At 44.4% G+C, this 21,760-nt stretch overlaps 1 protein-coding gene across 1 annotated transcript in view; it reads left to right on the forward strand.

Annotated features, from left to right (window-relative positions):
• The first annotated feature begins 2,091 nt into the window (after nt 1–2,091).
• The window catches only part of RNF216 (ring finger protein 216), a 69,548-nt gene continuing 49,879 nt past the window's right edge, over nt 2,092–21,760 (forward strand). The window contains exons 1-10 of the mRNA XM_062503524.1: nt 2,092–2,108; nt 9,096–9,224; nt 10,330–10,463; nt 11,435–12,295; nt 13,813–13,889; nt 17,419–17,521; nt 18,355–18,519; nt 19,478–19,592; nt 19,872–20,011; nt 20,949–20,999. Coding sequence (XP_062359508.1) covers nt 9,158–9,224; nt 10,330–10,463; nt 11,435–12,295; nt 13,813–13,889; nt 17,419–17,521; nt 18,355–18,519; nt 19,478–19,592; nt 19,872–20,011; nt 20,949–20,999 — 1,713 coding nt within the window. The 5' untranslated portion in view covers nt 2,092–2,108; nt 9,096–9,157. The remainder of the gene's footprint in view (nt 2,109–9,095; nt 9,225–10,329; nt 10,464–11,434; nt 12,296–13,812; nt 13,890–17,418; nt 17,522–18,354; nt 18,520–19,477; nt 19,593–19,871; nt 20,012–20,948; nt 21,000–21,760) is intronic.

The raw sequence follows: 21,760 nt of genomic DNA on the forward strand, positions 1-21,760 counted from the left end.
AATTCATTCATTTGCCAACTTCAGTAGTCTCGGAAGGGATTCATGCTGGATGTGGAGTATCTCTAAATCCAGGCACCATCTAATTTCACTTTTTCTGTTCTGATATAGTGGTACTTACCTCAAATGCAGCCACTTTGGTTTTCTGCTATTTTAACATACTCGGACTCCACAGTGGCCACTGCCACGTGACGTGGATGAAGTCAGGCTGGACAACTGTCATGAGCCTGGAAGACTGCCCTGGGTTTTCACTGCTGAGAGTTTGCTGGGCTGGAATTGGCCACAAGGCTACACGTGGCTGTAAACAAAACTAAACCCAGTTTTCCAAAGGCTGTTGCTGGCTGTCTGGAAAATCTTGGAAAATGACAAGTGGTCATCTGTGGTGCTGGAGCAGTAAAGAGGTAGTTGCAGTTCTTCTGTGGCAATGCTCCTCCTGCAGCAGTTGTTGGGTGCAAGAGGTAGCTTAATTTTGACTCTTTCCTGCAGAAATTGGTGCAGAGCATGGATTTGTTGCTCAGGTGTTGGCACCTGCCTTACAAGGTTTCTGTTGTTGTTTTACTCTCAGTAGTTAAGGCCATTTAAGACTTACCACTCTGAGCTTGGCCTGTTGGCCCAGTCTGGCTGTAAACTGGCTCTTGTATATATTTAAACCCCTTAATTGATTGTGTAAAAGCCTGTTTCAAAGTGCCTGACCTTGCAGTAGGAGCACGTGTAGTTTAAGTGTTAGGGATAGGCTGTGGCTGTATCAGCTTAAGCTGCAGTTTAAGATCTTCCCCCTTCTTGCGGTTTCTTTCACCACCTTAATTCTGTTCTCCCAATTCTACCATGCTGGATATGTGGAAGGTATCTGATCTGAATCCTACAAAAACATTTTCCAGGGCATTTCCTTTCAAAGCTGTAAGAAATGCTGGAGGAGCTCAGTGTGAGAGGAGGAAACAAGCTGTGGTATGGGAGCATGACTATCCTTAACAGGTATTGAGGTGAAACCCTTCAGAACATGAAGCCAGAACAGCTTCTGGCCACTGACCTTTGGTATTGTGGCAAGTGGAGATTCTTAATGTGGCCCTAAAAAAGGGGCATGGCTGTTGTAACCACGATATGTGACCTGTGAAGTCATTCTTTTTGGAAGTCACTCACTCTGAGATGTTTGACACCTGGAAGGGTTGGTGGCAGACTTTTAAGTCAGTAGTTCTGAAAGTGCCGTGCAGATTGATGGAGACCTTCTTTTTGCCAAGGTGGGATGCTGCAGTAAGTCAGGTTCTTTTCCCTGTGTGCCACCTCAAGGTCAAGTCTCAGCTTTTGTGTTGCCAGCAGCTTTGTGAATGAGGTGAGGTGTGCTCTGCTTGAAAGCAGAGCTTTTTTGTGATAAGTTCAGGTCACATTTAAAATATAATAAAATACAAAAATACCCCCTTTCCTTCCATATTTTTTTTTCCTGGTGGTGCATTATGTTTGTAATTTTTTCTGGAATACAGCTTCCCAAGTGCAGCTTAGGTGGTTTCCTGAGTCTGTCTGATGGGCAGCTGCTCAACATCCAGGATGCCATCAGAGCCTATCAGTTCCTTGTGATTTTCAAGTCCTCTGGCTGCCTCTGGAACTAAACTTGACTTTCTGCTTTCTAGCCTTTTTGGTTTAGGTCTACTTATCCCTCACTGCTGCTTTTTAGCAGTTTGCTGGTTGTGTGCAGCCTGGTTCTCTGTTCTCAGTGCCACTGCCTGTCCCAGCAACTTGAAATCCCTTATTTCTCTTTCCTCTCCAGTGAAAACAGTGCTAAGATGAGAACCTGTATGCTCCTGAAGACATTGATCCAACTTGTAAGATAACTACTTTAAAGATTGCACTTGGATTTCTTTGTTCTGTTAAGCTCTTTAAAGTGGCATTCAGGATGCCTTAAAAAAAGAAAAGAAAAAAGATAGGAAAACTACTGAGGATTTGGAGAGGAAATGCTCTATCCTTTCTCCTGGAGAGATCTATGAAGTACAAGTAACAGAGGAGCACTCTGCTGTATATCCAGGGGCTCACAGGGCATTTCTCCTGCTCTTTTCCATGTGGCTGCTGGGTTTGTGGAGAAGAGAGGCAGCTGCAGTTAATGCTGTGTGGAGCTGTGGCAGGTATGTATAGCACCTGGGGGTTTGTGAAGTCCAAACCCACTTTTAGAGTCTTTAAACCCACTGGTGTCTGAATCTTGGTGCTGCTCAAAGCAGCCCCTGGCCTTTCCCTGGAAGGGAAAGGACATTTGAGTTCAGGGAAAGGAAACTGGAAGCAAAACTTGCTCTAGAAGTAACAGCGCTGCAAATCTTGTGGTTTCACATGCTCTTCCATTCATCCCCACCCTTACAGCACAGAATCAGAACAAATCAGTTCTTGTAAATGATGATTTGGGAGATAGGCTGGGTTTGTGTGGAAGTGCTGAGCTGCTGCTATCTGTATTGTTGCATCAACATGAAATGCCAAGCTGGCACCTGTGTTTGTGATGTGGGAGGGAGCTTTTGGGTTTTGGGGATTCTACTGGATGATCTTGCACATGCCAGAAGTCTGAGACAGGCAGACTACTGCCCTTTTAGAGGAACTAGCTTCAGGGATGCCTCTTTCTCCCTCAAAACCTTGATTTTTCACTTCACTCCTAAAATGAGCTGCTCAAGGTAATGGTATTATCTCTCCAACTAGAATTTATAAATTTAACTTTTTTTTTTTTTTTCAGGACTCAATTAGATGGGAGGAGGGCGAATGACAGATCCAAAAGTTTCTGCCTCTTGTGCAGAGAGTAGTTTTTTTGCATGCATCGAAACGAGGAGCCTTGTGCTGGTCGGGGAGATGGGATGATATGGAGCCCTGTTATTTGGCAGAGGGACTGATGGGGGTCGTGGGAAGGCACCAAAGTGTCCAGAAGTTGACCTTGATGCCAATCACTAGGGAATAACTCCAAGGAATGGGAAACTTTCATTTGAGTTGCTCAGTTCTGGAAAATGAGTGCAGCTGTTTTAAAACAGGCTTACATTTTAGAGAGTAACTCACAGAGCAGGTATTTTGCTAGGGAAATGTAAATATTTGGCAGGTTTAGGAAGGAAAACTGGTGCCAGTGTATGTGGCCAGCTGTTAGGTAATTAGGTAAAAGTGGGTACCTTTCCTCTTGTACTTTGTGTTTCAGATAAAAATGGTGATTGCGTACTTCAGACAGTTATGTTTAATAATTATGATATTGTGACCTTGATGAAATGAACTGCAAGTAAGGTTGATGAGAAGTCTTGTGATGTACAGACAGCCGGGATGTTTCCTGTAAGTCCTGAGCAAGCTTAGAAAATGGGGAAACATCTAGTTGGGGATTTGAAGCCAAGTAATCCCTAAATATCTGCTCTCTTGATTGTTCATGAGTAAGCAATTTTCATTAGCCTGGAGCAGTGACAGGAGATGTAGCCTCTCCTTTTGGAGCATCTCCTGATGTGCTCTTGTCATACTCTTGGCTCTGCAGTTACCAGTGGTGAGCCTGGGAGGAAAGGGCATCACTCCCTTCAGTGCTTTTCTCCTTGGGTAAGAGAGGGTGAGGAACAGGGAACTTTTGGGAAGCTGTGATTGCTGCCAGATTCATTCTTCTTTTCCATCTTCATTCACAACCTGCCCTGGAACTGCTGGAGCCCGTTGCAGACTGGTGTGGTTTTGGAAACAGTGGCTGCTCTGCTGGGATACTTTCTGAACTGTGTGTGTTGGGTGCCTTGTCTGTCAGGGGAGGTGAACAGGTTGGATTTACTTGCCACAAAACACTTCTTGTATTCTACTGTCTTGTGTTTCAGTGTGGTGAAACCAGTTCTGTGGCTTTCTGCCATAGAAATGTTACCTGGTTCTTTTTATTGTTCATTTCAGTTTCTTTTCCTTGATTTTTCTCACGTCTCAGGAATCTTGTCTTCACCTTCTCAGAGAGTGTATGTGTTTAAAATTGTGTGATAAACCAAGCCAGCTGCTAATGTGGGAAACACTTTGGGAATACTTCATAGCTCACCAGCCACTTCTGTTATTAAATGATCTTCAGGTTTGTTGTTTCTCTCCAGCACATGCTGTGGGTCCAAAAATTGGTGGCAGAGGTGTGTGGATGCTCTTGTCATAAGTCTGCCCCTGGTCTGTGCTCCTGGGAGGAGCTTTTGGCCAATACCTGTAGCAGATTGTGCTGCTGAAAACCAGGTGGTCTTTCCTGCAAGCCACTGCCTTGAGCAGCCTGGGTAAGGCTTTTGGGCTGGAATCAATGGCTTTGCCACTTTTCCCAGGCTTGGAACTGAGCAAACCTGCTGGCAGGAACCCTGCTGCAGCCCCACGTGTTGACCTCTGGCTCTGTCCCTTTGCAGGGTGTGAGGCAGTGTCAGTAGCTGCCTTGTGCATAGCAAATAGGATTTGTTTGTGCCCAGCAGTTCTTGTTGAGCTTATGATCAGGGGATTTCTAATTTTCAGTTGGGATGATGCTGCTTAACACGATCAACCACTGTTAAACTCCCCCTGCTTTTGCTCAGTGCCTGTTACAAGGAGCAGCCCCCAGCACATGGTGAACCCTTTGAAATGTTTCAGCGAAATGCTTGACAGTAAGTCAGGCTTCTATATTTCCCTTCTGTTGTGCCTTTTTTTGTCCTTTTTTTTTTTTTTTTTTTAGGACTGAATTTTTAGCTTCTCATTTTGGTGGTTGTCACAAGCCCTGCATTATTTAAGTAGCTTGTTTTAGAAGCTTGAAATGAGCCAGAAATTCACCTTGCTCGCAGGCTACCAGCAGGCACGTTTGCTGCCTGCAGGCACAAAGTAGGAGTTGATGCTCTTCTGTCAGTGTAGGTGAGCAACAGTGGTGTTCTGTGTGGGGGAGAGGCTAGAACACAGTGATTTGATGTTGCTGACATCTCTTTCAAGTTGCTCTTTTTTTTTTTTCCTTCCCCCTGTTCATTTGGGATCTCAGTTCCTGCTACCTCCCCTGCTTTCTGTCTAGTCCTGTTGCCTTGAGCTGGAGCCAGACAAGAGCACTTTGAGTCTAGTCCCATCTTGGGTATGTGGGAGTTCAAGGTTTCAAATGCTGTAAGTGGGGGGAAATACATTAGTGTGTTGAGAAGGGGGGAGTCTCCCCTTGACTGTCAGTTTAAATTCCAGCACCATCTGAAGAAGCTCATCACAGCACAAATGTGGGGTGGAGGGAGCAGATTTGAGTTCTGCTCCAGTTACTGCAGTCCAGAAACGCCTTCATCTATCAGGAGATTAAATATATGCACAGCACCAGTGGTGGCTATTTTTAGGTTAAGCTAAAAATATGTCGTGTGGTGTTTAAAAGGATTTTGAATGGGTTTTGGAAATCCTTGTGTAAGCATTCTGTGTGCTCCTGAGACCTGCTTCACCTGGTAGCAGCTGATCCCTTACCTCATAGTAGTGGTTGGAAGCAGTGGTTTTGGGGATGATATTTTTGCATGTCTGAGCAGCTTGTCCAGGAAGTCTCTGTGACCTCAGCTGTCAGTCTGAGGTCCTGTCATTTCAGAGAACTGTTAGACCCAAATCCCTGGTGGGCTCTGGTTTTTCTGGTAGCTGTTCTGTTCATGTGTTCTTCTCTCAGTTCACTGCAGGAAGAACCATAATGGGGAGGATTTTATTGTCTGCACAGTGAAACAACTTGGGTGTGATGTGTCAGAGGGTGGTGGGGCACTGAACAGTCTCCCCAGGGAATGGGCCCAGCCCCAAGGCTCCCAGAGCTCCAGGAGTGTTTGGACACCCCTCTCAGGTGCAGGGTGGGATTGCTGGGGTGTCCGTGCAGGTCCAGGAGATGGACTCTGATCTCTGTGGGACCCTTCCAACTCAGGATATTCTGTGACTGAGTTGAGAATGTGGAGTAATACAGAGGTGAAATTGGGTGGGACCACATCTTCAACGTGATGGGTCCTCACTGCACAGTCAGTGAGTGTTGTAGAAGTCACGGTGAGAATTTTGTGTCCCCTGGATACTGCTGGAGGGATTCAAGTCCCAAATCCAGCTTGATGTGCTGTGGTGCAGGTGGGAAAGAAGAAAAGCTTGGCAAGTGCTTATCTGACTGCTTTGCTTTTAAAACAGCTCTAGTTTCCTGTTCTTGACTGTATTACAGAAAAGCTGATAGGCATGTTGGAGCCTGCTTATAGGTAGCCTTATTCTTTGCCTATAAATAGGCACTGAAATCACTGAGGTAGTGTGGAATAGCTTCTTTCCATCTGTCTTCCTTGCTTTTTTATTATTGTTTATGTAGGGCAAGACCCCAGGGTGGCTTTGATCTTGTTACTTCACGTTCTTGGTGGCCTGGTGCTATAAACATGAATAAACTTCTTATTCGTGCCACTAGATGGAACTGGCCCATGCTTATGGATATTTGTTTAAACTTCAGCTCTGTATTGAGTATTGACAAAATGAATTGCTTGCACTTAGTAGAAGCTTGGCTTTTACCCTCAAAGCAGGGCTTTATTAAGCTGCTTGGGGTTTTATTCAGTCCATTTTGAAGTAGGAAGAATTGCCAGTTCTTTCCAGCCTTGGCTTTTTTTATTGTTGCCTTGACTGTGTATTACAGTTAATGCTATTTATTTAATGCTATATATTCCTGCTTTTAAACCACTGTGTTTTTTGGTGATGTGTGCACACTTTCTTGTGTGGAAGTGCAGATAGTTTTTTATCCCAAATTTAATTTCAGCTTATTCCCTGTACCTCTTTCTTGCTGCTGAAATTCCTCTCTGCAGGAACCAGAGTGGCCTGTAGAAAATATGACCTTAGTCTTGTGGCTTATTCATCCTTCTTGGATCTGAGCATGTGAGGTTTAGCCAGCACTGGACAAAGCACCATTTGAGCTATTTGGGAGAATTTTTTTTTTTTTTTTTTTTTTTTTTTTTTTTTGGTGTGTGTGGCTGTGCTGAGCATTTGCAGTGTCACCCCACTGTGAAGTAGCCAGCCCTGCTAATGCACCACGAGTCCCTGGAAATATCCAACCATTCGTCTTTGCTTGGAGCAGATATGAGCAGACACCTGTCCAGCTCCTGTCTTCAGCACTTGGTGCTGCAAGGGCTGATTTGTGGCTCTCACAAATGTGCTTGTTCCTCCCCAGCCAGTCTGAGTGATCCTTTGCTGTGTTTGCTTTGTGACCTTGGCCACACTGGGCCTATACCTGCTTCTGTTCCTCCACCTTTTAAATGGCAAGAAGTGAATTGATTTTGTTTGCTAAAGGAGTCAGACAGCTAAGGATGGAAAAGTGCTATGCAGGGCTAGGTGATTGCTATTCACAAGTACCAGGGAGAATACAGCTGTAATAATGTGGATGTGACCTTTTAGAAAGGCCAGGATTTGCACCAAATGCACTTAGTGACCCAGCTCCTGAGCTGAGCTCCAGCACCTGCCGTGATGGTGGAACAGCACTTTCATGCCATTCTGGCAAATAAAGATTTATTTCTCCTTATAAGGCAGAAGATGAAGAATCTAGAGGAAGCACCCCCAAAATCTTGCTTTTCAGGTGTTTTCTCGGAGCTGCTTACTGGGATTAGCATGTGCTACTGTGGTATCAGGACTCAAATACAGAGTTAGTTGCATATTTGTGGTAATGCTGGTTAGAAAAGGCCTCTTGCTGTTCCCTCATCCCATTTCCTACTCAAAATTGGACCATCCCCAGATTGGGGATCAGGTGAATGTGGCTGTTTGTAGGCAAGCCTTGAAATGTTTATGCTGGAGGTTCCCTCTGAAGAAGGTTCCCTCAGGCACTAAGCCCATGCTGCTGGGCTTTTTAAAGTGCTAAATTATACATTTTATTTTTTATTGTTGTATCTTGTGCATCTGAATTAATTTCTTCATTTTACTGTCCTAGTTGCAAATCCTGTTCCCTGCAGAGGAAGTTAAGTAGAATTACTGAGGGGGAATTTATACTGCTCTTGTGTACTAGCAAACAGGATTTTATAGTAGACCCACCATTTTCTTCCACCTTGTGTCAGTAAATATTTAATAGTACAGACTCCTCTGTGCTGCAATAAGGAGATGAATGCTTTCCAATAAAAAGAAAAGCCTCTTTTCTCCTTCCAGTAATCAAACTGGAGTTCCTGTATGTGTATGTTCCTGTATGGAAAGCTATAAGCTGACAGAGCATAAAATGGAAACCTCCTGTTTAGATTGCAGTGATTCCTCTGGCCCCCTAATCCTGTTTGGAGGCCTCTGGCCAATTCACTGTGCCTCTCTGAGAACAGGTGGGGATAGCAAAGTTTAGTTGCAAAAAGCCCAGTCCCGTGAAGGAACCCAATTCCTGTCATGCTCTCCTTTTGGTGTGAGAGCAGATGGCGTTTCCTGGAATTTGTACCAAACCCTTGCTGTAAATCAGGGAAATCTCTTCTTTAAAATAGCAGATGGTGGTAAGGAAGTGTTCTCTGCAATGTTCCTGTGCTGGTTCACAGTGCAGCACAAACCACACACTGACACTGCTCTGCCTGGGGTGCAGCTTCCTTCTGACACACCAGTAATGTGGGGGTTGTGGAAGTGAGCTTGGAGTATCTCTGGTGGCTCTGAAGTTGTGCCTCAGCTTGGCAGCACTCAGGGAACTCAGGCTGGGATGGTGGTGTCCCTGTTGGCTGTTCCCCTCAGGGCTGTGCATGACTTCCCTGGCATTAAGTGTGACAGGGATGGTTGGAGTGACCTTGTCTGCGGGGTGTGAGATGCAGGGGGATGTGGGGATGTCCTGGCACAGCTCAGGCAAGGGGATTTTGCCTCTCTCACCAATTGATTGTGGCAGAAACACCACTGTGTGGGTTGGTGCATTGGATTTTGGTTGGAAACAAGAGAAGAGCCACATACTGGGAGGGTTTGAGTCCTGCTTGGATAGAACTGCATCTCTCTTCCTTTTCTGTGGTTGCACAGCTCCTCCAAGGAGACTTCTCAGGCCTAATTGCACTCTTCAGTTGACAGTCTTAACTGTTGGAGCACAAGATAACAAACATGTCTCATTTCAGGTCCTGAGATGGGGGTACAGACAAATACTCATGTAGAGAGACTGCTGGGAGAGTCAGGAAAACCCCTAGCAGCCATATCTTGGAAAAACCCCCATAGGGAGAATCTGAGTTTGCGTGACTCCCTCGTGGTTTTATTTTGTCTTCCAGTTCCTCATGTGAGCCTGACTGCCATGCTGGGGCATTGACACTCTGGGGTGCAGCTGTTTAAAATGGCAGAGAGAGGTGGGAATGAAGAAGTGATTAACTTGAACAGCTTCAGCAATCACAGAGGGAAAGGTGAGTGCTGATTTGTGCCTGTTTCCAAAACACTCTTGTGAAACTCCTGCTGAGCAGCAGGATTCAGAGACACTGAGCTTCCAGGGAACTGCTGGAGGTCTGTTCTGTCATATCACACACTACTCTTAGACTGACTTAACCACCTAAAGAAACTCTTTCATGTTATGCAGGCATGCAAAATATTTGGCTCTTGTCTTTCTCATGTTCTACTGCCTCAAGGGAGATTGCTGACTCCTGGGGAGCACTGTGTAGAGGTGTTTCAGCAGATCCAAGGAGGTTTCATCCTTCTGAGAACCCATAGGAGACAGGCTGACCCTAAATTCATGCCCTCATAGGGTTGTATGCAATGACACCCATTCCTTCAGGAGTGGAATTCAAAATGAGATTTTCTATGTATGCCTGAAAGGTGATAAATGAACACTCATGCTAAAAAATAAGCCAAAATGTGTCATATATTAGGGAAAGTATAGTTGTATGTTCTCTGTGCAGTACAGAAATCCTCTATTTCTGCCTTGTCTCTCCTGTGTTGCAGCAGCTGTGTTGAGAAGCATCTATAGTCCATTCTTGACAAGCCTTGAGGCACAAGGTTGTCATCTAATAGCAGGATATCTTCTGCACCCACAGCCACAGGCCTTATCTCAGCCCTGCAAAGTCTCACTCTTTCAGAAGAGGCTGAATTGCACAAAGACTCTTATCTCTGCTAGAATGCATTGCACTTTAACAAAGAAAATGCAATGTCCTTGAGATACTGGAAGTTCAGGATTTCTCTGCAAAATTTTTCCCTACATGCCTTGTTTGCAATAACTTTTGCAGCAGCTTGACTTGTGCTGGAGTTTGGGGCTGGAGATTCTTTGTGTGTCAGTGGCTGTCTCTGCAGTGCTGTTGTGATGAGCTGAAGCTGTGCAGGTGTTTTGCTGGAGGCTGAGGGATGCAGCAGTGGCTGTAACAATTCCTTGCAGAGGAATTGGTAACCTCTGAATGCTTCTTCCTGCAGTGCAAATGGGAAAACTGCTATCTCAGATGTTTCGGTGCTACAGGTGCCCTGTAATTCTGGTTATTTACCTTCAGCCAACAGCTAACTTTAACTTTACTTACTGTTCTGCAGACTGGATAAACCACAGAGATGAAAGTCTTATCACAATATCAGATTCCTCAGATGAAGAATTCCCTTTGTTGCTGGAAATGCCAGAAAAGCAGCAGGCTGAGGAAGATGATGATGATATAGTCATCTTAGCCGAGGTAATTTTTCATTGTTATAGCTGCTGTGCTCTATTCATGACCTGCATAGCCAAGTCTTGTGCAAATATCTGATGCATTCCTCTGAGTCTTGCCTGGTTATAGCAATCTACTTAGGATGTCTGAAATAACAGTGAAATTGATAGCATTTTGCTGCCTTAATTTAGTCATATTTGGGCACGGGAGGGGAGAGCCAGACTGTGGAACTGCATTGTGTAGTCCAAGTTTTACTTGATGAAGATTGTAGCTCCCATAAAATTGTCTGTGTGAATCCAGCAAGGTGGAGTGCTTTGCAAGAGGACTTGATCTTCCACTGGAAGCGTTTTCAGACCATGCCTTGTTTATCTATGTGCTTTGTATGCTTTATATTCCTCTATGCTATTTGTGTTCATGTTGGGCTGTTTCAGGCACTGATATTTTTGCAGCATTTCATATCTGTTTTGTATTAAGAATATATTCCACTTTCCTGTTAAATTCACCAGAAGCTCTGAGAAAACGGGTTGCAAAGCTGACCTTTCTGCTTCTTAGTTGAAAACAGCAGCAGAGAACACTCAGGCTCTGTTGGCATACAGCAGTCTGTCTGCCAGAGGCAAGAACAAGGCCAGAGATTAATGTTTGGAGCTTTGGTTCCTGCCTGTTTAAATAAATTGGTGAGAACACAAATATGTCATCAGTTAGTTCTTCCCACTCAGACTATTTTACTGGAAAGGAAGTGGGTACTGAGGTGAGCTTAGGAAATTATTCCATCTTGAAAGTCCTGTGCATCCCCAGTTCTGCCAAAGGTTCTCATAGCACCTGGGGACGGGCGGATGAGACAGATATGTGGGTTGCAGTTCTGGGCTTTATTAAGCATCTTGCTGAACAGACTGTTTATCAGTTTGCCATCAGAAGTTTTCTTAGGTGCAGAAGTATCTGGAGCAAGGATTGACGTGCAGACAAGAATTCCTATTTTCTCTTGTTGGTGTCCTTTTCAGACCCCAAAGCATCAGCAGCCTCTGCGTCCCAATGTCATCAGACCTGCTGCTCCATGGCAGGGTGCAGACATTGTGGGAGAAGGAGGATCTAAAAGTGCTGTGGGACCTTTGAGCACAGACCTGCAGGAAGAGCAGGATTCAGCTGTGCCCTGTCAGGGAGATGGAAGTAACCTCATGGTGGAGAGCAATGCTGGACCAAGCAGGGATGGGAGTGTGGTCGTTGCCCTGCAGCAGCCTGGACCATCTGAGCTGAATGGCCCCAGCTCTGAACTTACAGGTAACCTGGAGCCTGGCCCAAGTTTGCTGCCACTGATCAAGATGAGTTCACAGCCTGCTGATAACACAGAAACCATTAGTGGGGAGAATGCAGACTTTCCACTTCAGCAGGAGGAAAGGATGGATGCTCGGGAACGGCAAGGAAAGAACTTGAAGCCAGAGCAGAAACTTGAAGGAATAGCTGCTAGAACTCCCACAGAGCAGAGGGAGATCCAGGAGAGCAGCCAGCTGGAACCCCGGCACTTCCCACCGCCGGAAAACGAGCCGCGGGCTGTAGTGAATGGTTTTGCTCCTCAGCAAGGGCAGCCAGAGGCAGACCCGGGATCTTTGAGGGCATACGGAGAGAAGGCTCCTGGGCCAGCCTTCCCCAGGCCGGAGCCACAGCAGGACGGGATTCCAGGCCCTGCCTCCCCGCAGCCGGGGCATCCCCCCGAGGAGTCGGGTCAGCCGGCAGGGAGGGACAACGAGCAGCCAGGGCCCGCCTTCCCCGCACAGGGCTCGCACGAACTTGGCTCGGGGGACGTGCCACAACAGGGAGCTGCTGGGCAGGAGCAGGACCTCACTGCGCTGCTCATCAGAGAGACAGTAAGTATTCCCAGGGCTCCTCTGCCTGCCGTGCCTGATGCTTTCAGACAGGTTTTTCAAGGCGTGTAGATTCTCACATGCTCAGAACACACAGCTGCAAATCCTCTGCTTTGGTTGAGACTCAGCCATGCACCAAGTGAGGAGCATGTGATGAAGTGTCTTGGAAAACTTTCATTTAACATGAAATAATTTGTGTGTGTTTTCTGAAAGGCCCTCTTGGATCTGCTGATCTGGTTTTGTCTGGTTGATTCCTAACCCAACACTGTAGGGCTGATTTAGGATTGGATATAAAGCTAAGTGAGCCAACCTGAGACACTAAACAGTGGAAGAGGGATACAGGATGCAGTAGAGAATTTTGTGACACATGGCTGGGAGCCAGGACTGCTTTCAGCTGCCTCACCTGCAGGAGTTTGGTCCATGCCCATGTTAATGCCACCGTGGTGGCCAGGGGTAAGGGTTGCCCTTGCAGTGTGGATTTCCAAGCAGCACCATCACCAAGGAGTAGCTGGATAAGCACATGAGGACTTGTGTATGTAAAATCCACATGCTTTGTGTGTGAAGCTTAGCATGAGGGACACTGGCTATGACAGCAGCCACCAAGAAGGACACTACTTAGCCTTTGGTATGTTCAGCAGCTTGGGCAGCATGCTATATATATGATAAACAAATGTAGTGATTCATGTGTGCAATGTTTGCACACCCCTCCCTTTGATTGCTAGGGAGGAAGGCTTTTAATGGCTTATTGAGTATTTTTTCCTTGCAAACAGACATATTCTTACACATCTGTATCTTCCACCACCACCCCATCCTCTCATAAGTCTTCCTTCTACATCCCATATCTAATTCTACTTGGCAAAACTGGAGTTGAGGGAAATATTTTTTAAGTAGCAGTCCAACAAAATTCAATTTTTCCAAATAAGACCTCCTTGATCAGTGCCTTTGAGATGGGTAAGAGGCTATTTTTACATTGTCAGCATTGCTTGACATCCCTGACCAGTCCAGTCTTGCAAAGCAAAATACCACATGATGGCAATACCTGTACAGAAACCCCAGAGAAAGCAGCAAACACTGGGAGAAATGCCACTGAAGGTTTGTTGTCTGTTCTGGTCTCATTGCTGGTGTGTCTGGGTTCACTGGGTGGGTGTACATGTTGTTGTTTTATTTCCTTTTGCTTTGGAATGTTGTATTTCAGCACATAATCTGAAGCTCCTCCGTGGTCATGCTGAAGGTAAATATTCCCTTTCCTTGTGTTTTAATTCATTTCTTCGGAGCCTGAATCTCTCTTTAGGCCACATGCTCTTGGCTTTTCACATCCCTGCCCTCACTCTTCATTGATACAGAGCTCTTAGCAGTCGTCCTGTGGAGCCAGGCTGAATGGCTATAAATGATCTCTTGACCATTTTGCCCTGAGTCTCAGGATTGTGTTGGTTAATTACATGTAAATCCCTGTTCTGGATGCTACATCTGTTACACAGCTTCTCTAATACCTGCCTAACCTTTAGCTTTTCCTACTATAGGAAGCAAGATTCCCAGATGTGAAGAAGGAATATATAGAAGAATTAATCATCATCAAGAACTGCTATGACTTAAATGTGTAAGTGTAAAAACCACAGTGTGTCATACAACTGTATCACTTCCCCATGTCCCCACCTGCCAGGGATGCTGCTTTAGAGCACATCCAGCATGGGGCTTCAGCACTGCCTTGATAATGCCAAAGAGCACAGATTCTTTGTTTTGTACTTCTAATACAGCTGTTTTTAAGTATTTTCTAGTTCTGCTTTTAAGATAATTTACTTATTTAAAGATGCTACATATAATTTTGTCTTACCTATTACTAAGGCTCTTAAAAAGAGTGAGTGTCAGGATTAAGGTGTCAAGATGACTGCTATAAAACATAGTATGGAGATGGGTTGGTGAGTTTTGAGTTGGAGAAAATTGCATTTCACTGTTTGTTTTTTTTTGTTTGTTTTTTGTTTTTTGTTTTTTTTTTTTTTTTGACTTTTCCAGGTAAAGCTGACACTGGCTTGGAGTAATTTATTTAGTGTCATGATGTTGGCTTTTATCCTGTTTACTTGCTCAAGTAGCAGTGGTGCTGTTTAAATTCTCTCACATCACTTTTTAGGGATAGAGCAAACACATTTAAGGGCTGGTAGAATTGGTTCTAGAGATCTGATGAGGGGGACTGATTTTGGTCAAACTGAGCAGAAAATGGAATAAAAGTAGAGGAAAACTAATGTGAGGGCTTGTTTTCCAAGTTGCATTAACAGCTCAGGAATACCTTAATGTTCATCGTGCTGGAGATTTCTGGGAGTCATGTTAGAGTCAAAAGTTTGTTTTTTTTAAAAAGTGATTAACCTTAGTGCTGAGTTGCATCATCTCCCTGCTCTTCTGGGCAGAGCTGGGGAGAGAAGGATTGCATGTGCTGGCACCAGCAGCACCAAGGGGAGATGGTTTGAAGTAAATCACTTGTGACTGGTGTCTGATGCTTGGTGGCCTCTCTTTCTTTCTCTGTTATCTCCAGTTATGTCCAAACTGGTTACTGTGTGATCCAAGAATGAGGAATAGGTGTTGCTTGCCAGAGTATTCATTTGTATAAATCCAATGCCCTTTCCAACTAACTGAGGCACTAATTAAGCAGCATTTAAGTGCGTGAGGCTTAGATTTAGTCATTGGGCCATAAATAAGTTAATTGCTGAGGAACTAAGGATGATCCCATCCATTGGGCATAGATTTCCTATTCTGCTCTTTTGCCTGTGCTGTGAAGTTGTGTGTCCCAGGTAGGGCTTCTTGGTTAGAAAGTCAACAGACTAGAACTTCTTTCTGGTCTTTCAGAAGTGCTTTCCCTGCAGTGGTGGAGCAACTTTGGGGTGCCCACACCATGGACTTGGGTGTACCTCAGGGTGGATGGTTGTGGTGGGAATGTAGAAGACAAGCAGAGCCATTCCTTGGAGCAGTTGGGCTGTTGAAGCTGTGCATCTGGCTAGAGGATCCATCCAGATTTTGTGAAAAAACTCAGGTTTATGTCCTGGGGGGATTTAACAAAGCCTGTTAGAATTAAATCCCACTATTGGCTTCTGTCGGTCTTAATGTGCTCCTTCCCTTTTTGCTCCCAAAATCTCTTCTCTCCCATTGTGTGCCACAGACCCAGTGAGATGAAAAGGTGCTTCCAGGCTTCCCTGTAGGCCAGCTACAGTGTCTGCTCAGCGGTGCATTACCCACTTACTGGATGATAAAGATTTCTTCTCCATATTTTTATTCCTTTAACCAAACCATCTTTTGAGTTGTCACTGCAGCTTTTGTGTGAGAACAAATGGGTCAAAGCACTGGTCAGCCTCGCTGGCAGGGTCTTTTTGATCTCCATGGTGTGTCACACTGAATCAGGCTTGAAATATAATAACCAAGGGTGAGTGGTTTTGGGTAGGGGTGAGGCTTTTAACCAGCTCTGTGTGCTGTGGTGCAGATATTAATGAACAGTGCCGTGAGTGTGGGTGTGCTCTGCTTCGGGACCCACTTAACTAATTGTCACACACTGGAGGTCAGCATCCCCCCAAAATCCTCAGCGTTCAAATGGCAACATGCAGGATAGTTCAAATGTACCCTGGCCGTGCCCCAGTTGAAATCCTCTCGTTAGAGCCAAGATCTGAGCTCCTTGAAGTTTTTTTTTTTGTTGTTGTTGTTGGATTAAAACAGTTATCTTTTACCAGAGGGATGGTGGGAGCTGGAAGCTATTAAACACTCAGTGCCGAGATATTTGTTGTTTTCCCCAAAATTATTTTCTTAAAACTTTCAACTGATGTGAAAGATAAGATGTGGGAGCCCCTCTTAGCAGGGTATCATCTATTCAGCTTTTGTGTGCTGGAGCATTCACACTCGGTCAAAAGCTTCTGGCTCAATATGTCAATACCTGATTAAACAAAAAGAAATGCCCCTGCTTTGAATGTGAAAGCAGAGCTAAAGTAATCGTGCCTTGATAGTGGGTTAATGCTTCAAGCCAGTTCAGATTTCTTAATTAGGGATGATTTCTGACATCAGGAATGTAAATTAGCTGTAATTATGTCTTTGCTGCAGCCTAGCACCTTTTCATTCATTCCAATAGTTTTACAAATGTTAATTGCTTGTCCTGGCTCTTTTCAGAAGGATCTTATCCTGCAGCTGGGGAAACTGAGGAACAGGTTGTGTTACTTGCCCCAGCCAGCACAGCTGCTTGGTGAGGATTGAGAAGAAGCTGTGGGAGCCTGATTCAGGCTGCCCTTTCAGAAGGGTTTCTGGAGTGTTTGTGGCTCTCCACCAATGGGGCATTTGAAAACCCCTTGCTGAGTCTTTTCTAAGCTAAAATACTCAGTTAAACTACACTTACCTGACAGTTACGACTCTTTGTGGTAGGACCTCGGATATGCTGCATTTACAGGCTATTAGGCAATTTTTCAGCAATTTTAATGGTGATTATAATAAGAATTAATTAATGGTGATTATAATGGTGCTGTTCTCACCAGACCAGTTTCTAGCGGAATTTTGGTAACGCTGGTGTGATTGCAAGATTTGTTACAGTGAAACCTGTATTCAAAGTTTGAATTCCATGGAGAAGCACATCTTAAATGTGATTTTTGTCTCTGCTTTAATCCTGGAATCACAGAATAGTTTGGGTTGGAAAGGCCATTAAAGATCACCTAGTTTCAGCCCCTCTGCTGTGGTCAGGGACATATTCCACTAAACCAGGTTGCTGTGGCTGCTTTAATGTGAAGATAGACTGAGAATGGAGGCTTTGATTCAAGTTTGAATCTGTAATAATTTGTTGAGGAAGACATGAGTGTTTCATGGGTTTTGTAGGGATTTTTGTGCTGGTTTTTTCCACAGATGATTAGTAACTCATCCATACAAGCTTCATGTATGTAAACTTAATTGTTGAAAGACAAACCTATTTGCTTTTCCTTCAGCAGCCATACAGCTGATTATTTTTCTCTTAATTCTCAGTCATTTACTTGCAGCTTTCTCTAGTCCAGGACCACCCTTGGTCCTTACAGGTCAGGCTTCAACTGTGACCTCATAATTATATACTAAAAATTGGACAAATGAGAAATGAACCTGAGCTCCCCAACCCTAAAATAACTTGCTTATCTTTTCAGACTTTGTAACTTTCTTCTGGAAAATCCAGATTACCCAAAGAAGGAAGGCAGAGTGGTTTTGAACCCCAGCAGCAGCCTGCTTGCCAGCCAAGATGAGACAAAGGCAAGTGAGAGTATCCACATCTCCTGCTGCCTCTGGGCAGTCTGTTCAGCCTGAGTGGACCTTGGGATGTCTGCTTTGATTAGTGTGTGTTTGCAGAGTGCTTGACTGAGCCTGGCTTTCACAGGAGGCCTCTGGGTATGTTTAAGGCTGCATTAAATAGCAATAATTAGTTGCTTGCACGATGACTTCCAAGCCTTTCCTGTTTGGCCGTGCCAGAACTGTGCAGTGTCTGTTCCTTTGCCTCCAGTGAGGCGCTCTGCCCTGCCTGCCTGTCACTGCCCCATCTCAAGTGTTCCTTTTGATAACTGAGACAAGAATTCCACAACCATTCTGTCACATGAAGTAGCCTTGGCCCTCTCTTGTGAGGCCTTTAGGCATTGCCTTGCAGCCTCCTAACTGCAGATCTCCCTACAGATGTTTGATTTTTATTTGTTTTAAAGTATCCATTTAACAAAAAAGTTTTCTCTGAACTGCTTTGAGGATGTTGAAATAGCTTTGTGGCCTGAGAGATGTTGAATACCTCTTTCTACTCTTGGAAGCATCTCTCTACCTTGAGCTAATAAAGCTGTTCACTCTTCATATTAACCTAAATATTTCTTCTCTTTGCTGTCTCAGGCAGCCACACACCATGGTTTTAAACTACATTTTACCTTGTGCAGGTCACCTGCAGAGGTGCCTGGGCCACTAGGCTTCGTACCCACACTGTCCTAAGGTGCTCAGAGTTGAGTGCCACATACCCTGAATTTTGGGTTGTCTCGTAGAATATCCTGATCAATGAGAGCCATCTCTGTGTATTTATAGCAGCCTTTTAATCTTGTTCATTTTCTCCTTAGGTGCCTAAAGTGGACTATTTTGACTTTTCCAAACTTGCCCCCCTTGACCAGCGGTGCTTTATTCAGGCAGCTGATCTCCTCATGGCAGACTTCAAAATGCTGAGCAGCCAGGACATCAAGTGGGCACTGCACGAGCTCAAGGGACACTATGCAATCACACGAAAGGTGCTCCAGTTCAAATCTGTTTTCTTTACTGGGCTTATCTCCCATGTCTGCAGAGAGCACTGTGACAGCTTTGGCCTTACTGTACCAGCTGCTGTGTGCTTATGGGTTTTATAATAATCTTCCTTTCCTTTTAAGAAGTTTTAATCCATTTAGTAGTGATTTTCAAAATTTATTGGCCAGACAGAATGCTGCAGGAAGTTTTTACTTTCCCTAATAGGAAAGCTGGGGAAATGTGAGCTGGCTCATGGTGGGTGATGCATTGAACCTGGTAGTGTTCCTGTATGTTGCCACTGAAGTGCAGTGTAATTGCCAATAAAACTCTGACATTTAACTAAATCTTGAGACATTTAACTGCTGCTGCTGGTTAACTGACTGCATGGAATTAAGAAGCAGCCTGAGTATCACTGTCCTGTTTTGTCTTAATATGACTTGTGGCATGAGTCCCATATTCCCTTTAAAAGAGTTTTACTGTCATGGAGATGCAAAGACACTTGTTTGAAGTATCAGCAAACTGAATGTCGTTGTAGGTTCAAGTTTTTGACTTAGGTCTGCTCCTCTGATATGCCCTTGCTTGAGCTTCTTTCTCTACTGTTCCAGGACTTAACTGAAACAAAACTTGTTGTCTGTTCATTTAATTGACTGAGCACTGAGTATTTGAACCTCACCTTTTTAAACATAAAGCCAAATCAGCTCTGTTTAATACAGCTGGTTTCCACTTTGATATTAACAACTGAGCTGTTATGAAGTATCACTCATCTACTTTGTTTTTATGGATTACTTTGAGTGCATAAAGCAACAAGTTGAGCAGAGGAAGGATGTGTATTTGCCTCTCTTTGGATTGTTTGGCTTTCCAGTTTCGGATCAGTTTTATGCCCACGTTTGTACTGTGCTTCAGCTTGAATTAAGTGCTCCTGCTTTCTTCCAGGCACAGGATTTAAGCCTGTATGTTGTTTTCTAGGCCTTTTCAGATGCTATCAAAAAGTGGCAGGAGCTGTCTCCCGAAACCAGTGGGAAAAGAAAAAGAAGGAAAGAAATGAATCAATATTCGTATATAGACTTCAAATTTGAGCAAGGTAAATGCCAAGCTCTGTGTATCATGCTCTCTGCATCCTTACTGCAAGCAGAGCTGGCTTGCAGCAGAAAGCAATTCTTGAAAGGGGATGTGGTCCCAAAAGAGCTGAGTTTCTGTCACTGGTATCTGTTTTGGAGATGCTCTTCATTAGCACCTCTGCTTGGTAAAGTGCTGTATGAGCTGCTGAAAGTCTGCAGCTGTCGGTGTATGGAGGAAGAAGGATTTAAGCTTTGTTCTGTCTGCTCCATCCCTTTTTATTGAGCCTTTAACTCTGCTTCAGGGGATGTGAAAATTGAGAAGCGCATGTTCTTCCTGGAGAACAAGAGACGGCACTGGAGGTCCTATGACAAGCTCTCCCTTCTCCCACCAGTGCTACTGGAGCAGGAATTCTATGAGCAGAAAGTGAAAGAGATGGCAGAGGTGAGTGAATGAAACTCCTTTGATCATGTGGAAATCTTTAATAGCTGTCAGAGTTTTGGCCCTAAACATGAAAAAGCTGTTTCTTAAAGAAATTTGAGCACTGAACCAAATATTGAATAACTATATTTTCCCCCTTCCCTACCTGTTAACACATATGTCTCTTCCCAAGTAACTCATTTTTAAAGGAAAGAAGCCAAGGACAGAATTTCATATTTACTTAAATATACAGCTGCTGCTTGAGCAAACATGTTCTAGAGGGGATTTTTTGCTAAGAAGTGGTGAAAACCCTACTAATTAACTCTTTCCTCTAATTGTTAGCAGACTTCTCTGCTGCTTTAGGGCTTGTAATTGCAGCTCAGTGTTGGTGGTGAGTAATGGCCAGGCCCAAGGCAGTGTCCACTCACTCTGCCTTGCCCAGGCTGCCAGTCCTGTGGCTCCAGAGCAGTTTGTCCTGTGCTGAGAACTGGCTATTTCAGAAGAATAAGCAGAACCTGCAGCACCCACTGCTGTGTTGTCTTCCTCTCCTAGGCTGAGGAAAGACTGAACTCACAGCTCTGCACCCACAGTCCTTTCTAAAGTAGCTCCTAAAAGATCCTTGTCTCTTAGACAGATGGATAAGGTCTCCTTTGAAATAAAAAGCTCATGTTCTCTGGAGGGGCTCATTGGGTGAGATCATCTCTGCCCATGGAAACCTGAACCAGCAAGCCCTCCACGACACAGAATTTGGTTCTTTGTTCTTGCTGCCTTTGCTTCTCCCATCTGTTCTAGCTGAATCATAAATAGCTTAATGGATTGGAGGGATGGGCTGAGTGATGTTACAAGCAGACAATGAGCTTTTTATGGTGGTGTGTGAGTCCTGAGATAATGTAAATGAGTGGTGAGTTTGGAAAATTGCTTTATTTATTCTGCAAATACAGATGCACATGTCTCTTTACAGCATGCAGACTTCCTCCTGGCTCTGCAGATGAATGAGGAGCAGTATCAGAAGGTCAGTATCTATAATGTTGTAAGTTGAGTTCAGCTTATGCACAGACACTGTTTTGCACTTCCTCTTTCACAGATTCTTTTAACTCTGGAATGGAGCTTTTCTGAAGCTGAATTTCACTGTGTTGCTTTTGCTGAGCTGGCAAAACCTGTGTAATGTGTGTTGGCTGGCTTTTAGGAAAGGTAGACAGGAGCTGAGACCAGCAAGACAGACAGTATTGATGCACGTAATGATCTGAAGTAATTCAGCTTGTATCTTCACTGCTCAGAACAAACATTGCAATAGAATAGCATCAAGTTTGCTCTTGTTCTTGCCATTATGGCTGTATAAAATAGATACACTGTTGTTGGAGCTTGGCCAGTGGGAAGGCCTTCCTTGTTTGTAAAATAGAATTCTTTAGAAACCTGAAAATCGGCTCTTCTGCTTCAGAGAAAATGTAGAGAATAGTTCAGCAGCTGTGCATTACATTTTGGATTCAATGCTCATTTCCTTTTCAAACTCTGGAAAAGTGGGCTATACTTATATTTTAACACTGGCAAGCTTCTCCACCCCCGCAGTTAAGAGGCCAAGACAAGGTCTGCCCAGACAGATGGTAAATGTTCCTTTAGAGGGTAACAGATCTGAATCTTGGTTTTCCTCATGAGAGTGGTGTGTACCCTCAAGCTGCTTCCCTGTGACTGCAGCTTCCCAAACTCAAGATGCTGCTCTGCCTGTGAGCGAAAAATTACTAATCCCTGCATGTTCTGTAGCTTTTTGGAACCTGT

This window comes from Cinclus cinclus, chromosome 16, assembly GCF_963662255.1.
Source record: "Cinclus cinclus chromosome 16, bCinCin1.1, whole genome shotgun sequence".
Taxonomy (NCBI): Eukaryota; Metazoa; Chordata; class Aves; order Passeriformes; family Cinclidae; genus Cinclus; species Cinclus cinclus.